The 23,826-nt window shown below is 36.7% G+C and overlaps 1 protein-coding gene across 11 annotated transcripts in view; it reads right to left on the minus strand.

The window, feature by feature from the left end:
* NCOA3 (nuclear receptor coactivator 3) overlaps window positions 1-23,826 on the minus strand; it is a 52,470-nt gene that overhangs the window by 20,420 nt on the left and 8,224 nt on the right. For 8 of the 11 annotated variants that reach the window (XM_030231494.2, XM_030231497.2, XM_030231490.2 and 5 more), the window contains 2 exons: window positions 6,747-6,822; window positions 1,005-1,112 (listed from right to left, as the gene is read on the minus strand). In XM_030231494.2, coding sequence (XP_030087354.2) covers window positions 1,005-1,093 — 89 coding nt within the window. In that variant the 5' untranslated portion in view covers window positions 1,094-1,112; window positions 6,747-6,822. The other 3 variants (XM_030231493.2, XM_030231495.2, XM_030231496.2) reach the window with 2 other exon arrangements.

A 23,826-nucleotide genomic window follows, 5' to 3' on the forward strand; every position in this document is an offset into this window, starting at 1 on the left:
ATTACAGAAGGTGATATCTCATACAGTTCTAGGCATCAGGACCTAAATGCCATCTCAACATGCTAGAAAAGCAGAATCCCAGACAATCTAATGTTGCTGGATAAAATGTCTCTCTCAAATTCTTCTTCCTACCCAGGTTAATGTGCTGAGTAAAGTCTACAGCCTAAACCAACAGGGAGAAATGTCACACACAATATGGCAAGAATAGAAAAAGAAGGACTCGGGGCAGGGGTAAGAATGGACACATCAAGGTAATTGAAAGAGAATAATCATTCTTTGAGAAGAAACCAAGTAAAGGAGTTAGGAAAGTATGCATGGATCAACACTGAAGAAAACAAACACATAACAAAGCAGGAGCTTGAAAGATAAAGAAAACTAATGAAGGGTGAAAATCTGAAAAACTCCTGCATGAGAGACACTGTAGAAAGGGAAAGAGAAAATTGGATGGAGGACACTCATAAAAAGACACTGGGACACAGTAGAAGCATTTAAGGTTCTCATAATACATGATCTCTTATAATGATGAAGGCAATTGGCATGAGGCACTGGGGATGTATATATAAAAGGGACAAATATTAGTACACACAATGCCTGACAACAAATTTAAAGCAAGTTAATGCTCTATGGGAAGAAGAAACATGAAAGAAAAAAAGAATCTTAACGTGATGGAGAGCAATGAAGCTCGTGGGGAACAGAAAACTGAGTCCCTCAGACAACAGTATCCGAGAGAGTTGGCTGAGGGGCAGGAAGATAGCATAGATTGTCAAAAATTTAAGATGAACTTAAATGAAACGGAAGTACGAACAAATCAGCAAAAAGCTCAACCTCTTGCAGTATTCTTTGATAAATGTAACCGCCTGAAAGAAGGCCTGTCAAATCAGTTGCCAGATATAAGATGACGCCTTTAAAATTCCTTAGTTAGAACTTACTCTAAGTTGCAATGCAAATTTGAAAAGTATTTTAAAAAACTTATTAAATACCAGTTAAGTTCAATATAAACGTACCTTGCACCTTGTGTATCACAGGGCAATGGCTTGCGCTTCCTTGACTCATTAGTCAAACTGTCTAAGGAGTTTTCTCCTAATCCGCTCATCTTGACCTTGCATCAGCAGCTAAAAGCAATGACATAATAATTATGAATAAAATGCTCCAAATACTAATTCAAAATGCAGAGAACTTATCCAGATAACTAATTTATTTTTATCAGATTTACAAGTGAGTTTTCTTAATGCAAATCCATAAACATTTTGCTACTAAAAAATGTTTGTTTACCTTTCTTTTAAATCTATCCTTTATTTAGCCAAAACACAGTTTATTAAAGCTTTCTATCACTCTAAGCAAAAGTGAAGGTTAAAAATGCATTTAATTTTTTTCAGAGATATTTAAAATTTGCACCATTAAACTGGGACCACAGTATAGCTGCAATTTGTCTAAAAAAAAGAAATTCTCAGTATTTAATCATATATTTAGATAACCTGAAAAGAAAGCAATAAATTAATGTTATACCAAAACACAGTTGCAGAAACAAATAATTTTCATCCTTAGGAGTATATGAGGGAGCTTCATACTCATCAGGAGTTTCACACTCATCTCTACATAAATCCAGTAGATTACTATTACCATCTTTACCGGTTACTATAGTTTTCACATCTCTTGCTAAATCTTCTAAAATCCATACAGTTTTCTAAAACTTTGAGGCCAAGACAAGCAAAGACTTCAACTGTCTTTCATTTCTATTGCTTCTGCAGCAAAGACTGGGCCATAACCCAATAAAATATCAGGCGATTTTGTCAAAGTTTAGTTACATTAAACAAACCTGGCAGATTATATATATATTATATATATATATATAATCTATATATTATATATATATATATATATATAAAATGACACTCATCTCCCCTCACTCCCAAGAGAAAAAAGGAGCAGAGACACAGATGAGAGAAGAAAGCCATGTGAGCTCCTGCTATGCTAGGATCAACAACATGCTGAGGGAGGAAAAAAATTTAATGGATCTATGCTATGTATCTAGTTGGAGTATTTTAGAACATAACTAGAACTATAAAAAGATGTAAAAAATTGGTTTTGGTCTTCTAACTACAACGAGACAAAACAGATCTCGGCAGTTAGAAATTAAGCACTGTTTTATCCTTCTTACAGAAATTTCCAAATTAAGTGTAAATTTCACTTACTGAATTCTAGTTCAGACTTCAGTTCTTTACCCTGCACAGCAGTGGCAACAAATGGTGCTAAATATTTAGTTAATAGAGTTAGACTTGTCAGTTAGAGAGAACCTTTTTGCTTAACATAACCCAAGCATTAAGAAATCTTTCACAGAAAAAGTTCTTTGTCTCTACAAGCAAAAACTACCATTATGACAACTGTTAAAAGAAACTGTCCTGAGATGACCAAATTCCGAGGAGTCAGTGATAACATACCATAAGGACAAGGAACTGATAGAACTAAATGAAGTTTATGTTAAGTTTATCAGAGGCTGGTGGCCAGTTGGCTCAAGAAGCTCTGCAGAACAGAATATGAGCACCCTCTTGAACAAGAAGTTAGTTAAACACAAGTCAGCAGTGTAAACTTGCAGCAAAGACAATCAACCCCTCAAAGGGTACCCAATTAACTAACTGCTTCCAGGACAAGATACCTAAGGAAAAAAAAAAAAAAAAACGGCTGTGCATTACTTTGGAGAAGTGTGTGAGTGTGTCATAATACTTTTTGTATTACTTGACTGACTGAATTTTTGCCTATTGGCTTCTTGTCAGCAGGCGGGGGGGGGAGGGGATATCTGCTGTAGTTTCTTCTTAAGTCTAAACTGAAAGGACAAAGACACACAAGAACAGATTTGCATGAAGCAGCATGGAAGCTTTTAATTCTACACACTTAGAATTTTAAAGAACATTCTTCCTACAGCAGTACAAAATTCTGAAAGCTAGACAGGACAAAGGACTAGATTACTCTAGCACATGCAAAAAGCCCAGAAATAAAATGGCATCTTTTTAAAGTAAAAATTCTCTTTGCAGCTAATAAAATGTTACAATGCTTAACATAAAATTCTATCATAACCACTCTTCATGCCAATCGATATATATTACAAAAGGAAGGATAACATGTTTTTTAAATGACAACAGAATTAAACCCAACGATCAAATATAATCTTCCATTTGAAATAAAAATTACAAAAGATGCCTACCTCTGTACTATGGGCATGAACTGTACAGATAGGAACTTGGTCTTACACATAAAAATTTGCTAAAGAAACAGGATGAATAAGACAAACCCAGAGATGGAAGAACAAGTCTGAAGACCTTTATCCATTCATGTATTTCTCCAGGGCAAAAAAAAAAAAAAAAAAAACAATACATCCGTAGTGGCCTGCTTTACATAAAGTTCAAGAAAAATACACTGTTAGGCCACTAGATGCCAGTACAGAACGGGACAACTGCAGGGATCGTATTTCCTTCAATTAGCGTCATTTAGCTGAATGAAAAACTACTCATCTGAACAAGTAAGCAGTTGAAAAAAAAGAGATTATAAAAACAGCTTATGATCATGCAAAAAGCAGTTGATTACCTGATACTCAGCATTACATATTACTCAAGGTCTTATGTCTACAGACCTCACAGCTGAGGCTGCATCTTCAGGCATGCTGTAGGTGACACCTGCACACACTTCCAGGATTGCTGCCTCCCTCCCTAACTACATTTACAGGCTGAGTACAGTCAGAGCTGAAGGTTTAAGAGCTAATGTGGAAAGAGAAAGGAAGAGCTTAAAATGTAAGTCTTAAGGCTAACTCAGGAAAGATGTGGACATAACAAGTATGTCTGAACCCAAGAGTAAATTCTGTTCAAGATAAGGAAGAATTTGAAACACATTAAGCAGTTAAAAATTTGAGCTAGGATAGACATTTCACTATATCATAATTTTGAAGGTTACATGGTTGTTTTAAATGATTTAAAATAGAAATGTAATTTCTGGTTTAACATCTACTTGTACTGAGAGATAACTCACAACATAATTAAATAGAAAAACAAAAATTACAACAATTTGTCTCAGAAACATGATAAATATACGAGCTTGGACAAGGAAGGAAAAATCAGTAATTTGCATAGACAGTTTCCCTACTCTTACAGCCAAGTAGCTGTTGGTAGTTTATTCAGGCCTGAAGCTGCAGAGTTGCTGCACACGCATTTTCCTTTCGCTAAGATCATTACAAGCTGCACAGGCGGGTCACACATAAAACAACTCTGTAACTGTTTAGCTAAGGAAATTACAGAAGCTGCTTCCCAATACAGATAGATTTACAGTACAAATTCTTAACAGTCAAACTAATTTCTCAGATACAGGAAGTATTTGCAAAAGAAGCAATTTCTTTCATTATTAACTCCTCAGTGAGTTAATGAAAGAAATCACAAGTTTTGAAAGTACCAGATGATATATTTCTTTATTGAAGTTGAACTTGTAATTTCTAGTGGGCTAAAAAGTTTTTCCAAAAGGAAGGCTATTTTGGGGGTTTCGGGAGTCTTCCTGAAGCTACTTATTTCAAAACACAGCTCTGAAACACAGGTTTCAAAAGTTGAAACGTTTATGTATTTTTCCTACTAAAAGCAAAAAAAAATAACACACAGGCATCTTTGTAAACTTACTCTCTGAGCTAATAGGCAGCAACGCTATTTCTGGCTTATGAACCACTAAAGCTGGCTAGAAAGAGTTCTCTGCTAGTGATACCACACAATACTATTTACCTAAATGAAGCATTTTTTAAAGAAAAGAATTAGAGTGAAATTCTTTCTTATTTGCATGATTAAAATAAATCTAAAAGCTAGCTTAATGTGACTGAATAGCTCAGTTACTACATAAAACTGGGCAAATGCAAGAAATTCTATTAAATTTTAGATCACTATAAATGACCAAAAACAAAGTCTTCAAAGCAAGGCACTGTTTAATTCCATTGATTGTAGCAATAATGAACCACTCTATCATGATGCTTCTAATCCCACCAGTTGAGTGGAACTGTAGGCAGCAATATTTGGAGCAAAAGTTCCAAACTTTCATGATTATTTGCAACGTCTTCACATGTATAATCTTAAATCTTATAATCTTAAATTTACCTTCTTCTCAATTCAAGAAAACAGAAAATAACAAAGATATTCTTGCTCAGCAGTAGCTCTGGTGAAAAAACCACCAGCCCTTATTATTAAGGTGCTCATGCTTACACCCTTTGCAATGTACCATACACTTTTAATGTCTATTCACTTCTCAGTGAAAAGCACAAATGGGTTGTTAAAAAGGTACTGGGTTTTGCACATGGCAGATAAAATAGTTCCAGTAATTACTAATCCATCTATTGCAACAGCATATGTATGGCCTTCCAAACAAAACCATAGATTTTTTTTAAGAAACCATGAATGTTTATGAGTAGCAGTGTCCAACCTGCCAGGGCTTCAGTATTTTGACAGGGTAAAATCCATTGTCTTCTAAAATTCCACCCTGGAATAACAAGAAAACGATGCACATGCCAACAATACAGTTTGTTTGCAATGGGGAAAGTTTCTTAAGCCTTTTCCTACAGTGCATTCAAGCCAAAATGACATTGTAATTACTAAGCACAGTAAGCAGAAAGTTTTCAGTTTGATACAACAATTTCTTCCCTCATCTTACTCAACTCACCCCCACAGAATTTAAAAAGCCACTAATTTAATATTCCTTAGATTGCTTTCTGCTCTCTTGTCTTTCAATGCACTCATTTCCTTGACCAGCTCAAGCATGATTCCCTCATGCCACTGCTCTCAGTAGCTGGTAGATGAAAGACCTATCCAGCAAACAGGAGAAGTGGCAAGTGAGAAGGTTATGTCCTAGCAGGGGGCCCAAAAATACCAACAATTACATGCTTCAGATTTAGTTTCTCTATCTGTTTCACTGAAACTTGACTACCCTCCAAAATGCACAACTATACAATACTAATTTAAAACATCTCCAAAATATTTTCCTACATAATGTTTTTTTGCATGAAAACATTTTAAATACTTCATTGGTCCTACGAAACCACCAAGTTTTTCCTATATTAAGTATGTGTACTTATGGTATTTTGCATCCTTGGAAGCTCTTCTGTCTGAGCTGATTTCTTGTTTGAGAAATTGACTAAGCAGAACTTAGCATTACTCAAAGTAAGCCAGTTACAAGGAATTAAACCAAACAAGTTCATTTCAATGAATCATGAGCATGCCCTGGAATTTTATATAATGTTAGAATATTAAATAGAATCCTCCGTCCTAAAACACAAGATATAAGTCACACATTTTTGCAAGATGCAGACTGCAACACTGAAATTTTGGTAAAAAGTAAAAATACAGGATATTCCATTCTGCAACTCAGTATAATTATTGCAAATTTGTTATTTCAACATCGTATCTCCCTCAAATACACACAAAAAAGTATCAAAAGTATTGAAATTTCTGATTAAAAATATTATTGATATTATGCAGAGATTCTTTTGCTCTAAGACTGACCACAGAAACAACTGATGTTTCCACTTACATAGACAGGAATCCACAAGAATATAAGCAGCAATTTCACTTTCTGGCAGTGGTGCAGTAAGGCTTTTGGTTTGAGTTGGGTTTTTTTCTTCTTTCTTCCCTCCCATCCTTTTCTTTTTTTTAAGTACATGCTTCTCATATACTAAACTGTAGCTTTAAAAATGTTCAGGTATATATAGTCCAAATATGAGATCAGTCACTTACTAGTCCTTAGCAAACATTCAAGCACTGCATATTTTTCAGAGGACCTTCAGAATCAGAATTCATTTTAGGTCACATCCTGGAAAACAAAAATAATATATAATATGTAACTTCAAGTAACTGTCATCTCTGCTATACATTGAACAGTAGACCATTCAACTCTTGTCCCTAAGCTAAACCCACATGCTCCTCTTCTAAATACAGAGGCATTAGCCAACAGCTTAACATCTTAAATTTAAAAAATATTTTATTTTAACACTGTGGTCTGTTCCGCTTCACATGAATTAGTTTATGTTATTAGGTTGCTTATATCAAAGCACAGCCATGCACTAAGTGCTTGGCATTTGGGGCTGCGCAGTCAGCTTCCCCATCGGATCTAACATCAGTAAAACTTTCAACACGTGAGCATACAATTTCCTGTCTAAAGCCTGCTCAATCAAAAGCCAAGAGTGCTCAAACAAAAACATTAATCATCATGTTTTGATCTCAATGGTCTCAACATACTGACCTTTGACTAATTTACCCACTCTCAGGATGAGCTATAAAGATAACCAGTTCACACCATGAAGAACCTTAGCATCCAGCACAGCCTGGCTACCAAATCAAAGTTTACATATGGTAGGTTTTTTAATCAAACTTGTAAAAGACACAAAGAAAGATCATTACATTACAGTCCAGATGAGATGGCCAAGCGACAAGTTACCTGCAGCACAGACAACAGCAATATGACAGACACCTAAAGACCGAACACACTACACTGTGTTCACGTTAAAAATATACCTATATATAATGTGCCAGATATGGTGAACACAATAGTTTCTTTTTAAAATAAGACATCAAAAGGGTAGCACTTGCAATCTTTCTTAAATGTTTCAGAGATAATTACTGTGCCTTTTAAAAAAAAGAATCTAAATACAATACACTTTAAATTAGAGTGTATAAGAACAACATACTTTTAAACCTCTGAGGAAGGAGCAAATGCAGCAGATAAAGAAATGCCACTGAACCTTTACTACAGCTTTGTGAATCTGAAAGTGCAATGAAACAAACCACTGAAACAGACACTCATGTACCCTGAGTAAATAAAGAGGTTTTCATGTAACTAGTTTATACAAAAAAGTCTTTCATTACTTTTTAAGATGAAAGCACCTACACATTATGAAGCAAACAGGAAATTATATTATCCACTTATCCAGCACTTCCCCCACCAGTACAGTAACTAAAAAAATAGTACTCCAAAACACAGGCATTTGATCATTCTCTACTCTTTCTCCCTCTCACATTCCTCCCACAGACAAAAAGGTGATTTACTAGGTAATAAATGATTCAGAGGCTTCACTGAATCAGGACTTTCAGTTAAAAAAAAAGGGGCCATCTTTAATGCCAGTGAAACACACCTTGTTGCAACATGTAAAATATTCTTAATTTCATGCACATTCATTTTATATTATACATTCTATCTTAGGGAGACTGATTTTTCAGACCTTGCCAGGTTTCATTTACCAATTCCCCTGCAGTGCTTATGTTTAGTAAACACCATGCACTCTTGGGCTATTTCTCAGACATGACAATTAACTTGAACCTTTTTCACTTCGCATGTATTAATATGACAGGACACTTTTACTTAAGAGATGGTCAGAGGTGGAAGATGCTTGGAGTTCATCTCATGTTCCTCTGATAAATAATGCATGTGGATCTATTTCTGGAATGTCATTGCTTGTTAATTTGTTTCCTAAGCATCCTGGTTTGCCAGTTAGAGCAACAGATAAAAGACCACGTTAACAGCAAACAAAACGCATGACAGTGAAAAGCATGCGTTTTGTTTGCTGTTAACGTGGTCCTTTATCTGTTTATCATGGTCCCCAGTGAAATTGAAATTAAAATACATAAAATTAAAAATATTTATTTAAAATTAGTTATTCCTAATACTCCTAGTTGTTTTAACAGTGCAGGTGAACACACCTGCCTTTAATCTTCAGGATAGCATAAATACATCTTTAAAATTCAACTGCACACTTACATTTCACACTAAAACTGCACACTCCTTTGCTGATACTTTTAAGTCAACCAGCTTCTGCCAAATTTTGCCATAAATTTCCAGTATTTACAAGTACCGGCAGCTAAATCTTCCATTCATTCAAGTAGAATAATTTAAAAATAATTTGTGACCTAAATTTCATTTTGTATAGTCTACGCCAATGTGCCTGAGAAAGGAATCAAAGGCGGAATGGTCATTAGAGTTCCATGTGAGAAAAGAACCCAGAAAAGTATACACATCTGTGACATCTCAATATGAACAGAGACAAAAGAAGCTTTATACAGCTATACTGGAGGGTGTGGGGGAGGAAAGCTTGTAAGTCTTTTTTGTTTGTAACACAAAGATGTGAATAATTTTGTAAAAGGCAGTCAGGAAACCTCATGTGATATAACTAAATTAGTCTGTTTCTTGTTGGATCTCTGCTGAATTCAATTTTTAGATGAATCAGGCAGGAGTCATGAAACAAACTCAGACACAGAAACAGGAAAAGAAAACATGAGTAGACTTTCCCTGATTAAACAGACATACACTGCATGAGACATATATTCTAACACTTCTACCACATTACAATGTGGTATTCATTTCTTCATTACATCATATCATTTGTAGCTCCAGTTCAAACTATTAAAACCAGGTATCTCATCAAACAGTTTTAACAGGGAAAGAAAAGGGAAAAGGAAGGCACCAAATTAATCAGTTACTGCTCGTGCACACAAATCAAAGGAAATGTGAAAGATGGTATAATTGTCCTTCTGAGGTTAGTTGTGTTTAACAAAACAACATGCAGCAGTGTGGAATAGAAGCAGTGTGGAATATTAATCTACACATATCTAGACATATGTGAGGACATCACCACACATCCCCAGCCCTCAAGACAGAAATGTGATTACAGAGGCCCTCTTATGACTGCATCATAATAACAACAGAGAGAAAGAGAGCTAGAGAGAAGGAGAGAGAGAGAGAGAGAGAGAGAGAAATTATGCTGCCTCTCAAGTGAATTCTGGATAATAGCTGCTACACCTACATAGCTTTTGGAACAGAGAACAAAAATACCAAAAAATACCTACATGGCTCTATGAGAAAGTTAAAGGGGATTCCACGGGAAAAAGGTTAGCATTTAAGAAGTGGAAAGCTTGTTTACATGGGAAGAATTTAAAATTAATTGAAACAGGAAGTACAGGACTCAAAAAAAGAGAAGACTGCACCTTGCACTGAACTACAGCTGATTATAAAAAGACGCTTAAGTAGCACATCATAAACAGGAAGCCAGCAAGGGAGACAGTGGACAAAGGCATAAACTGGGCACTCAGAGAGAATAAAGCTGCAGCTCTGAAAATTTTTTCATGTTGGCCTTCACCTTTGTCAATCCAAAACAACACAGAAAAAGCATTGAATCCATTCTGCCTCTTAGGAGTGTTTGAGATTAACTAAGATTTAAAACCCTGCTGGTTCCTAACAGGAGCAAAGAAATCCCATCTTTAACCCTGAATTTTTAACAAAGTGGTCCAGCAAACTCTGAATTGCAGACTGGCTTCAGACACTAATTTATCTTTCATCTTTGGCAATTTGGATATTAGTTAAAGAAGAAATAAAAATATTTCCTAATATAAATAAAGAAAAATGATAATTATTTCTTATGTCATATGAAGTGTCTTCCAGGCTGAAAGGTTTAGTGTGAATGCTAGTAAATATAACATTTTTACTAAGCATATTAGTAAGGAGGAAAAAATGTAACTTTTGCCATTGATCAGTAGTTACAATTATGATGATCATAATCATATTAATCCATTCCAGTTTTAAGCCTTCTTCAGTCTTGAGTTATTTGGCAGCTAACATTTGCGATCTGTTCACCTCAATACTGAGTTACTGAAGTAACAGGAAACTGTAAGTCTAAAAGACCAGCAAGCTATGTGGACTGACAGAAAATCTGAAAAACGTGAAAATAATAATTTCTTCCAGACACTTTTCTCTTCAAGAGGACTATTAGAAAAGAATAATTACATTCAGTACTTTTAATATTCCAAAACAATCACATAATTCTTTATTACATCTAAAGCAAGGAGGAAAAGTTTTTTTTTATTATTCAGCCAATGAACATGAACTGTTTAACTACAATACCAAAATGGCTCCCAGAAAAATTGGTCATCCCTGGAAAGAAAATGTATCTCCTCTCTTACATGTGTTATCATTTACCTAAATTAAAGCTTTAGCATTTATTCTACTAAAGGAACTGCATTTTAACTATATTTAATTTTATGATTTCTAGAAAATGTATGCTTCCAAGAGTATATTGCACATTTAGCATAATCCCATGTACTGAAAGTCTGAAGCCCACTGAAAAATTTAATAGTTAAAAAGGATTTTTGATCTTTAAACATTACTCTTGAGTTTTTACATTATAGTGCTGGTTTACAAAATGCTCATATTGTGACTAAATTTGAGAAATGAAAATCATTATGGGTGTATTCTAATCTTAGTAAGAGTTAACATCTCTAGAACAAAATGTTAAAAGCTAAAAGACAGGCTGAACATGTGTACATATGTTAAGCTCTGAAAGCTGCTTGAAAATGCAAGATTGAGTAAAGTTCATGTGAACGTTTGTATACATGCAGAGCTTTGAAAGCTGCTTAAAAATGTAAGAATGAGTAAAGTTCATGTTAGCCTTGATAAATATCAGCTGTCAGGCATTGCCAACCTATATGCACTATGTTTTCCACAAACTAGAGCCCAGTAAAATGCAATTTTTACTTTACCGGCTGAATATAATGCATTATATGAGGCAACATTTGCCCAAGGTCAAATGTTTACTGTTTCCAAATTTTAACTTCCAAAGTAGGATATTGTTACACAAACATAATGACACTGAAATTAATGGAAGCATTTCTAAAAAACTTTTATCAAGTTACATATAATCCTCTAATATTCACTTTCTACCAGAATGGACATAGTCAACTTCAAAGTCAAATGCAACCCAGAAGAAAAAAAAATTGCTCTTATATCCACTTTCAATTCTGTATTTTTCCAGTCCAATTTTACTTGAACATTTTCTGCTGTAGTAATTCTTATAAAATTCTATTTTTTTACATAAAATTCTAATGTTTTACATATTTTTCCTAGTTCTACATGTTCTTAAAAATTCAAGGATCTTTGGGGAACTGGGGATGATAAGTGGGGATTTCTTATTATCTTAGGCAAGTTGAAAGTTCAAGGATCTTTGGGGGAACTGGGGATGATAAGTGGGGATTTCTTACTATCTTAGGCTTACCCAAGTAAGCCCTGCTGCCACTGCATGGCCATCTACACACTGACAAATTGCTCACTATTAGCTACAAAGATATGACACATCACAGCAAAGCATTTTAAGCAAAATGAAACTGGTATGTTAAAGTATCATTCTGCAAACTGCAGTGGTTAAGGACTGATCAATAACACACAAGTAATACATCAGTACAAGCAGTGCAGAAGTTCTCCCATTTCTAATCCACTTCAATCTTAAGACATAACTAGAAAACTGTCTTAGGTCCGCTAGTGCATTTGACAAAATAAAGAATGAAAGCACCTTTAAGAAAGACTGGGTTTTTAAATGACTGCACTTCAACAACACACTGAATTAGATTTCCACAAAACCAAGACTAATTTTGCTTTTACAGCCAAGTGAGTTAACATTTTCCTAACTTTCTGAGCCAATGAATGACTAGCAGCCTTCAAAGTGTCTCAAAAGCTACTTAAAACATCATGAAACCACTAACTGAAGAACACTGTGAAGACACCATGAGTAGTACACTATCTAAAAGAGGGCCATTAAACAGTATTCATCATGCACTGACATACTGTAATAGTAAGCAACAAAGGAAAATACAACTTAGAAGGCTTTGCTTCTAGAAAGATCAGAAATGTGGAGACGTATACCTGGAGAGACAGAATTTATATTATGTACCCACAAAACAACAAGAAAGCAAAAGAGAAGGGGTATTTCTTTCAAATAAACATTATTTAAACAAATGGCACTAATGCGTTATTTATAAATACTGATTTGCCACAGAACAATCAAAATCACCATTCCATGTTGTATCAGAGCCCCATTTTACTCAGTACTGAAAAGGGGTTGAATCTAGAAATTCTAGAAATTAGTAGGAAACGAGTAAATACCACAGAATGCTCTTATAAATATAAAACTCTAAGTATTCTCCACTTAAAAATACAAAACACATTTTAGTACTCTAATGACTTGGCATCTACCATGTGCATGCCAAACATGTAAGTGAAATTTTTTTCATCAGTTTTAAATGGTTTTTGCTTTTCCTTAACAGGAAGCCCCCACTGCACCCCCCTCTTAAAACCACAACACTCCAGCCTGTTCCTGTTTGTCATGCTCTGTTATGCACCTTCTGAAAATCTCAAGCATTTATTCCGTCTGCAAACATCCTCTCTGTCTCTTATACCAGGCTTCCTATTGATCCATTTTTTTTTTTTCATTTTCAACTTCTGCTATTTCAAAATAAGACTCCTCTGATTTAAATCCTCAGTTCAAATCAATGTGCTGTGCAAGAAATGTTGACACAGGACCCTGGAGGACAGCATTAAATACATGATAGAGAATCACTGTGAAAAACAAAGGAAATCTAAAACAAAGAGACAGAAGTGTATTTGGTACTTTAACAGAAGGGTGGGGCAAAAAGGGGGAATGACAGCTTTTGAAATAACAAATCACCTAATGAATATTCTATACAAGAAGTTGAAAAATATAAAAAGAAGCGTAATTAAAGTTATCAGCATATTGAATATACACTATTTAAATGTATTAATTCAAAAATCCTGTGGTCTGTACTATCAGAAATGTCAGTTTCTTAAGAACAACACTAAGGACAATTAAACAGTAGGCTGTAAACATCGGGTTTGCAATTCCCCTTCCTCCTCCATTCACACAGGCAGGATAACTGTTTTGCTCCCTCTATTTATGATTGAATACACAATGAATAAAAAGCAATATCATTTTTTCCCCATAAGGTATTAGAAATTCTTTCCTCAGAAAAAATAGAGTTTTTGCAATTGTCCATGCTCAGTATGCAGAGCCTTTTTCCCCTCTAGGACAGAGAAAACTTAGCACTAGAAAAAAAACATTATAAACATCACTTATTTTCCAATTCTCTACCACGTCACAGCTCTGAGGTTTATTAAAGAATGTCTGCAGTTGTCTGGTATAATGCTAGAAATGAATATATATTTTAGTAGTAATATCCAAAATGAAAAATACTTGTCCTGTATTTTCACAGCATCATCAACAAGACTGCTATAGCATGTGGAGCCAACAAGACAGAAGACATACTGGTTTTGCTAGCATATAATTTTTGCTCTGAATTTATTTACGTTCATCAGATCTCTAATTTCTCTGGACATGCCCTATTTTTACCTCGAGAACCAAAACTGCCAGCTTTAAGGACCAGACCTTAGTACTGCAAGAACCATTGGTCCGTGCTTTTCATTTACTTATCTTGAAGAAAACCACGCCTTTCCAGCTGCCATCTGACTGGAGAGAGCGAAAAATGGGCATTGTGCTATGATATATCATGAGGAATTTTTGATACCACAAACTGTAAAGTTGACTCCTTCTCCTGTCTAAGTCTTCAGCAGACTATTGTAAGGACAGCTACATACACAAACGAACAGATGCAACAGTTATGGAGCACTTCAGCCAATTGTTTTTTTCTTTTCTTGTATCTGTTCAGGAATATTGTCTCTCTGCTACTTATAGTTCATTCACTGCTTTGATAAATTACCTGATACCTCATATTGATTATCATAAGCAATATATATTTTATATATATATATATATATATATATATATATATATATATATACACACACATACACATACATACACACACACACTCACACTCTCAAGAAACATCAAAAGGAAAATTTAGAGGAATCAGTTTAAAACCGTGCTGGAAACAAAGCACACTCTTCTAAAAGGAGAGCAGAGTAAATATCCTGGTCTGCTACTTCAGCAGAAATCAGTAAGCAAAGCTACTGTTTACTGTCCCTGTGGCCTGAGAGATCAAAAAACCTGAGCCAGTAATAGAAGTTAGGAATAACCTGATTATCAGGGCATATCAACCCACCCTAGCCCATGCACATTTACACAGATAATGCAACCTACAGAGTTACAAATGCATACAGTCCTTTCAGCTATAGCAGCCAATCCTCATTTTTATCACATTTTTCAAGGAACTGCAGGTGAAACACAACTTGCAGCAGGAGGTCTGCTTCACCAAGATCACACCACTTTTCTATCAGAACACTTTTTTTTCTACAAACTGGTTTGTACATCAAAGGAGAAAAGAATTTCTCAGATACTGATTCCTTAAAAAAAAAAGACTGCGTGTATGGACATGTGTCCTCAAGGGAATTCATATGTCTACAGCTTAAACTTTTCAGTGTCTATTCATGTTGCATCTTGACAGTATCACAAGAGAATTCAGAAAAATTATTATATTGGCAGAGGATGTAAAAAACCGAATAGATTAATTTCTTTTAAATGTCTTTCAGTAAGTTGTTGCTATAAACATGCTATTCAAAAAAAGCATTTAAAATTCAGAAACCCAAGCCATTACTGCTGCAGAAGACCAAGTGTTCACTCATCACTGAAAAGCTGCAACAAGGATGTGGAGAGGACAGTTTTGAAACAAAACTATAGAGGAAGAAGCCAAGAAAAAGCCACTTATTGCATCCCACAATTAAACCATTACACTGCAGGTAGTAAGTTTCACCACCGACTGAAATGGACATAAAAGCACAGAAGACAGATACAATGGTAATGTTTTAAAACCAAACAAAACTCTGAGGTTCAACTACTACATGTCTTCTCTTTTTCAGCATCATTTATGCCAGCATGACAGTGAGGAGCTGATCTAGGGGAAACTGCCAAACCTTAATAAACCAGCAGAAGTTTGAAGCACACAATAGTAGTTCTGATGAGCTTTGGAACATGTAATAGTTTTTCAAATGGAGATGCTGTGCTCTGGAATCTCCTCTAAATCACCTTTCCATCCTTTTGTTTAGAAGAAAGCAGATAGAAAACTGCTTTCTACTTAGAAAGCTGCTTACTTAAGAGAAAGAAAAAATAGATGAAAACACCATGGCAGTAACTTCTTTTAAAATTTCTCATTCACCGTGTGGAAACCATGGTGGGGGAGAAAATTCTAACAGAGCAGCTCCAAAGCAGCTGGCAAGACCCTCTTTTGGAATATGGGGAGATGAAACCAACATCAAGATCTTCTCTGAATAAACACACAGAATAAAGCAGTAGAGAACGCCAACATATTTTCAGTTTGCGACTGCTCATTTCATGGTTTTTGGTTACAAAATGTCTTCACAGTATCCGTGACACCCTTCTTTTCAGGTGCATTCATTGCAGGAAAAGGTTACACTAGTGATATTTCATTATCAGCAGTTAGCTCTCAATAATGATCTTCTAAAAGACTCCTCCCAGTGGGGTCCCTTGAAGTTCTAGAGTTTATAGGACTAAAGAAATTTGTGCTTCTGTAGCTTCAGTATCACTGTTACTTCTTTTTTGCCAGTTTCTCACCCTTCTGCTGGCATCTGCAGTAACAATTTTAAAGTTCACGGATTTCTACCACTAAAAGCATGTACACATAATGTTATCACAATGCAACCACGCAAGTGTTCAAGTCTAAGACACATTAAAATATGCTTCAGAAACAGAGTTCAGAATTGATTCCTAATTTGCGACAGTTGTTACTCACTCTCCTTTAGAAGAGCATTTATCCCATTTTACTGCGATAGGCAACATGATGTGCAGCTTCACTGCAGCTCCACTGTGAAGGCAGAAGAACTACCATGAAAAAGACAGTGAGAAGCAGACAGGATGTATACAGGCACAGGAAGGAGAGAACAACGAATTACAGGGACTGGGGAAAAAGAAACTGTATAATATCTGCTGCTTAGGTACACTAGCTGGAATAAACAGGGAGGTCACAAACGATCAATGTCAGGACATGTTTCTTTTGCAGTTGCAAGCAGAATTGCACACATGAGGGTGCAGAGGACCTGCTATTAATCATTTAATATTCATCGTTCCCTCGATATTGCTGGCAATGCTTCTGGAGACTCCCTCAATTCCCAGAAAAAGCTGCATCAAGAACAAAGCAGCACTACAAGAACAGCCCACACGGAACCACCACAATTCTGTCCTACTCTATTAACACTGCTGTAAAGTAAACACTTCTTAACCACTAAACTGCTTACAGACCTGAATTTTTAAAGAGTGCAAATCACAGCAGTTGTGGGTCCCTCCCCAGCCTAATCTCTAATTAGGAAAATGAACATGCTATATAAAACCGATGAAACTATTTGCAAAAACAAGACAGGAGAGCCGTGGAAGCAACAGACTGAAGCAGTCGGGCATCAGGTTTCTTTGTTGAGAAAGAGTTTCGAATGTTATCTCTAGGTAAGGTGCTGAGTGACTCCTTGATTAAGTGGCACTTAACATTCAGTAAATTTAATGTTCCAGCAAGAACAGGCAGCCATACCTGCGCCTATGAGCTAGCAAGGGAGGAAATAGAAACTGATGCAGTAATCAAGTCAGCGATTCTTTTGTCAGTGAAAAGACACACATTTAAGAGGAAAGAAATGTGAAATAACTAAATGCCGTTTTCATACTTCATCGAAAATGTAATGCTGCTAAAATTTGCCTGATTTGGCAAAGCTACAAAGGGGAAGGTGAATTTTCTCGGCCACAGATATTTCAGGTTTGTGATAAAATCTGCAGAGCATGAAAATGACACACACATTAATTAGGTGCAGAATTTCCTGGAGTCACACCCTAAATAAAAATTCCTAACATTGGCTACTCTAGGCCTCCGATACTTCGCAATTTGGCAGTGAAGCTCAGCTGACACTACTTGTCTCTCAGACTGAGGTGTTGGAGGTTTCTTGTTTAGGGAGATGCAGAATAGAAAAGGTGTTAGGTAAATATGTATTCAATTCACAGACATATGAACTAAGTTTTAATATTCTGATATTCCGACGCAGGATTTCAGTTAGGAGACACCACTTCAGTCTTTTAAAAAATTCAACGGTGTTTATTAAGCTCGCTGAAACCATCGTACCCGGTGACTCATCCTCCCTTCCCCACTTTCTAATTAGCCCTGATCATCAGCATCAATTTGTAGGTTGCTTTTAGTTGGGTTGGTTTTTTCTTCAACCATACAGAAACATGTTACAAACTGGAATTTAAAAAATTAAACAAATTGATTCCTACTTGTGTAGCGATGGGACTTTCAGAAGATAGCTGGTAGTAGCCTTTAAGGCAAATTCCAGCTTTGCCATTAGCGGCACACAAGCAAACTTACTCGCTTGTTCTCGTCCTCCCCCTCCCCTCGGGGAGACTGCATGCAGCACAGCATGATCACAGAGAAAAAAAAATACAGGAAAAAGGGGGAAGCGGGGCGGGGGTGGGGTGGAGAAGCCCTATGCTCTTGGCAAGGGGAAGGCGTTCCACAAGAACTGCTACAGGGTCAAAAGTTTACTGTGGTTTCAATTTCACCTTTTTGCAACCAATGAGCGTGCGGCGGCTCCACACAGAACCGCGGGCGGCAGCGGCCGTTAACTCCTTGCGGCCCGGGCCGCCTCCGTCAGGGAGCGGACAGTAAGGGAGAGGGGCCTCTCCTCCCTTTCCCCTCCCTTGGAAGGAGCAGCAGAACGAAAAGCACCAGAACGCCCAGCAGCCTCCTCCGCTGAGAATTGCTTTCAGCATGGAAATAAAAGGAAAGGGGAGTCGTCCGAAGCAGTACAGCAGCGAGTCAGAAGTTGGGCAGAAGTAAGGCCCCTTTACCCCGTTTTAGCTGAAAACCATGGCAGTAAGCAAAGGTCTAGTACTGATACTAGGCATTATCAAAGCATCACTTAACTCTGAAGGTGTTACAGCTACGAGCCGCCTGTTTGTGCTGGCAAACAGGAACGACCTTGAGAAAGGGGAGGGAGAGCACCAACACTAAACTGCCAGAAAAGATTCTGAATGCGCAATCCAGAGCCGCAGTAATTTACTTTGCTTCACGACAAACGAGGAATCCACGGTACTGTGGCATAAGGCTGAACAGCCCAAGAAGTACTGCTGCCCAGTCCTCACAGTACCAGTCATAATAGCCTGCTTCTAGATGTTGACTACAAAACAGGACATCATCTACTCCATGAAGGATGGACATTAAAGTCATGGCTCTTGGCTACAAATATCCTCAGGTCTTCAAAATCTTGCAAAGGACAACAAACAAAAGCAAAAGAAAACAAAAATCTTTACAAATAAGTAAAAGATGCTCTGGGCCTGAGATTTGCAATAGATTGTCTTGGTTCAGCACTGAAAAAGAAAGATGCATATTCACTCATGTTATTACAGAACTAGAGCACAAACATAGAGCAGGCTTCTTGTTCCACTGTATCATCACTAACAAAGCAGTTTTCATTCCAGGAACTACAGACCCAGGTGAATCAGTCCATGGAGGGGTACCCCAAAATCTGTGCTGCCACCAGGTTTTTCTCTTGGAGATTGGTGAAAACACTGATGACAGCAAATCTGAATTACAAGATCTATGATTGTGTTTTGGCATTTGAACTTGGAAAAAAAAAAAAAATCAATGTCCAGCTACACTTAAGCAAGGAGAGCAACAGATTTATCACCCCTTTATTGGTGAAAAGAATAGAGGACTAAAGCTCCTGTGAAGATGTTCAGTTCAGCGCAGCAACAGACACCATAATACAAGACAGCATGAAGGGAAGTATGTAAAGCATGTAGTTCAGGCAAATTCTTTAGCATCGTAACCTAAGAGTATGATTCAATACAGCAGAAATGTATAGGCTTCCTTAGAGATTTTAGCAGCTCTGATTTGATACCAAGTAGAATGGCAAGTCATCGCATACACTTGCAGAGTAAAACACACAGAACTAACCATCCCAAAACAGGAGGCAGTCAAATTAGGAAACATTTGGAGGCATATATTTTGGCATAGTCTGATCTCCAACACAGGGCAGAAAGGTTGACAAGAATCTGAATATATTGTGAAGGGGTAAAATGAGTATATATGCTGTCTACATACAGAAAAGGTTTATGGTAAGGACTCTGGTGAAAATGCAACTCAGTTTTCCAAACCCTGAAGCCAAGGTAGATTGTTTAAGATGATGCATATGACAACCTAAAGTGGAAAAAAACATTAGTCAGTTGGCAGCTATTACTAATTTTCCATCAACATGCACTTTCAAAATCACTATCTTACCCAGATATGTTAAAGGCTTTCAGTGCACTTTGTAATGGTGAAAGATACTCTGCTCTCGGACCTCTATACAGATCCAGAAAACGGATGAAGAATCTTACAAAACAGCTATGCCAGCTGAAAACATTGCCAATCAAACTTATGTAAATCATACTTCTGCGACTCAATTAACAAAACAGTTTTAGGCAATAAAATAATCATTAAGCCTCTTAAAACCTGCTTCAGGTATAGTCAGCCACTCCACTTCAGAGCAACCAAAGAAAACCAATTTCCAGCTGGTGGACAAGGTCAAACAGTGATTTCTTGAATCGACACAGGTAGATTACTTTCTTAATTATGTAAATAGGAACAGCAGCAGCTTAATGCAGCTACTATGAGGTTAAGTGCAATGCCTTGAGAAATGCTAACAAAATATGCAGGAAGTGATTAAAACACAAAGTCAGAAAGTTGAAGCCATCATAAGATCTTAGGTGATTGAGTTCATGCCCTACTACCAAGCTTTCCTACTGTAGTTCAAAAATGGAAAGACACCACAGAAAATGCTATCAAATAATGCTGTATTTTCACAGCTTAGCTAGATTAGGACACACTTTTGCCAATACCAATTTAAGACTTAATTACTTTTGTTAAAAGCCATCAATACGTTCTTCTCAGTAAAAAGTGCAGTTTGGTTTTGTTGTTTTTGCCTTCTCTGAATACCACATAATTTTAGAGAAATTCTTTTACAGTAGGGTATCATAAATGAATGCCCTTTTTTTACGATGGCCTTGTTTCAGAAGAAAATGGATACTATAAAATTTTTTATCAAGTCAGCATGTTGCCAAGAAGTTTTTCTGTGTTTTCTGAATTTGATTAATACAAGTCAAGGTCACTTCCTGAAAGAAGGATGCCTACTACCGCAGCTGCAAACAAACTAGACTCAAAAGCTGGGGGATGGGAAGACAATACTGGCAATTGCTAGCACTGTCTCCAAAAATATACCAATTACAAAAGTTGAGTAAAATTTGGAATTTTTTACTACATCACTACATAAGTAACCTAATAACTAAAATCTGAGTCTGTATAATTACTGTTCCAAGCAAACAAGATTCACAATGATGCCCCAGCGAACCTGCAAAAAATTACTCATTCTGAGAACCCTTTACTAAACTGCATACAATTTCCTCAAAAATTTATCTTTTGGTTTTCTTTCTTCTTTCCTTTTTTTAATTTATCATGCAGGTCATGAAGCTAGTAAGAGACTGTCCTTGAATGAACGGCATGTCTCAGGCTTACTGAGACTGTGGATTGGGTGGAGCTGCACATTGTCCTATTCTGAAGTCATTTAGGAAAAACACATTTTGGGAAAGCATGCAAGCTCTTTACAGAAGTCTACAGCATGCATTTTTCCAGTTTCTGAAGACTGTACCTAGCTTATAGAAACCATTAGAAGTAAACCGTGTTCACCTGTAATGTGTAAAAATGTTTTAAGCCCTGTAAAGATATTTTAAAATAAGTTGTTTTTAAAACATGCCACATTTGCATTATGCATGAGGCCAATCAGATGTAGTTTGCCTTTCCCAGTTAAAATAAACAGGTCATGAAAATAAGACCCTATCAAACAGAAATAGTATTATTTCTGCTTTCTCTACAATCTGTAGCACCGCATTGGCAGCGGGGTGGAAGGAATGTATTGCTGAAAAACATTTAAAACCACACATCAACAGACATTTCCACAAGGACATCTGGGGACACACGAACACACACACACTCACCCTCAACTTAATATACTTCATCTTTAATAAAACAGCCTTGATACACCCAGCATTGCAACAGATGTTTCATCTGTTGATTCAGACTGAAATTAGAATGATCTACTGAATGAAAGTTAGATTTGATGTATTGGTGCAGTAAAAAGAAAGGAACCTTGCTAAATTTTGAGTGGGCATCTTTGCCTAAAACAGAAAAATAAACTACAGCATATCAGTGCCTGTGCAGGCACAACTACATCTGTGGTTAAGGATGCCTAACATTTTCCATCACAGCAGCCTGTTCTAATTCTTTAATGCCTGTCTCTGACATACGTCTCAGAACTACTTTTTGGTTCAGACATTTGAAAAATGAGCAGAGACTTCTGTTGAACAAAGTGTAACCTTTTATTCAGTCCAAGAAATTAAGGCTTTGGAAGAGAAACTGGTCGAATGTCTAAACAAACTGAACTTAATCTTGCTGCTCCAATGAAGATATCTGTATAGCTGACAAGTGCCTTATTTAAAGTACTCTAACATGCTCAGTTTTGTTTTAAACCAATGGCCAAGATCCTCATGTATTTTATCTAACCAAGTTAGCTTTGTTGCTGCACAGCTTCTCCATACTGACAGAACTGGACATGCTTTATCACTATATTACCAAGACCAAGAGCAACTTCTCTATAAACCTGCCAGCTACAAAGCAGTTAAAGTGCCTGGCAGCACAGTACCTAGAGAACAGGGACCTTTTTCTAGGGTTATACTGCCTCACCCATACACAGCATCCATAAAGCACGATGCAGCAGCAGGATCAAGGGCTTAGCAAAGGCCACCCTTACCTCCCTCCTAATTCAAGATTTCATTTGAGACGGTAGCTGAAGGTCTCATCCAACAGTGCTAAAAACCAACTTTCCTGCCCCTCCAGCAAGTAACCTGTGCAGAAGGCATGCTCAGTTTAGCAACCGAGGCAGTGCCCTGCTCGATGACTATCTTGCTGGCAAACAGAGTAGAAATTTCCTTATGGCACATGATACTATTTTTTCCATAAGCTTTTTAAAGACATACAGAAACTTACACTGAAAATACTAAGGATGTGAGGTGATTCAAAAAACTCCGACTAGTATTGTCAGCTCCACCTCTCAAAGAGTTCTTTAATCCTTGTTGCACGTTCTTAATTTAAGCAGATTCCTGAAACAGTGCGCTGCACAGATGATGCAACAGACAAATAATGCTCTTTGTAGTCTTTTCTGTGACCTGATGGGGGCCAGTCCCGCACAAAGTCTCATGAGCAGTAACACAGCAATCGCTTCCAATTTACCACACAGTAATAGATAATAATCTCATAAACGAAGATCAGAAGTCTGTCGAGGACCTGTATCTTAACTTGGCCTATGCCCAGAATGGGTACTTAGAGAGTTCCAGTGACAAATCAGAACACATAGGCTTTTTCCAATGGAGAGTAAACAACAGTGATACATACTGTCTTGATTATGACAGATCACAACAAATATATTTACACCCATCATCAATAAGGGTGAGCCCATGAGCACAAAAGAAATGTACTCCATAAATCACATCCCCTTGCCATTGGCACATTTTGCTAGTCAGCAGATGCAGTACTTATGAACATTTATTCATGTGCTTGCACAAGAAGTAAGTTACAGAAATAATGTCAGCAAATATATTATTTTACACCAGAAACATGACACTTTTAAAAATGTAGATTCATATTCTGAAAAAGTGTTTGAGTGCTGTGGGCAGCAGGTAGGGAGGAAGGCATCTATCCATTATAGGGTTTCATACTGTGTGAGTTTACTCAGACCCACACAAACTGGCTTTAAGGGGAGTTAAATGCCTGGTGTCTTAGGAATGCTTTTGAGACACCTACTTAGTACCTTTTTCTGTCATGCTACTAAAATAGATTCTTTAAAAAATGTATTGAAAAACACACATCCTCCTTGTTTTTAAGATTAGATCTTGGTATTTGCTGATCTAATAATAACTAAAGGCCTGTTAATGAACTTAATGAGTTT

This window comes from Serinus canaria, chromosome 20 (assembly GCF_022539315.1).
Source record: "Serinus canaria isolate serCan28SL12 chromosome 20, serCan2020, whole genome shotgun sequence".
Taxonomy (NCBI): domain Eukaryota; kingdom Metazoa; phylum Chordata; class Aves; order Passeriformes; family Fringillidae; genus Serinus; species Serinus canaria.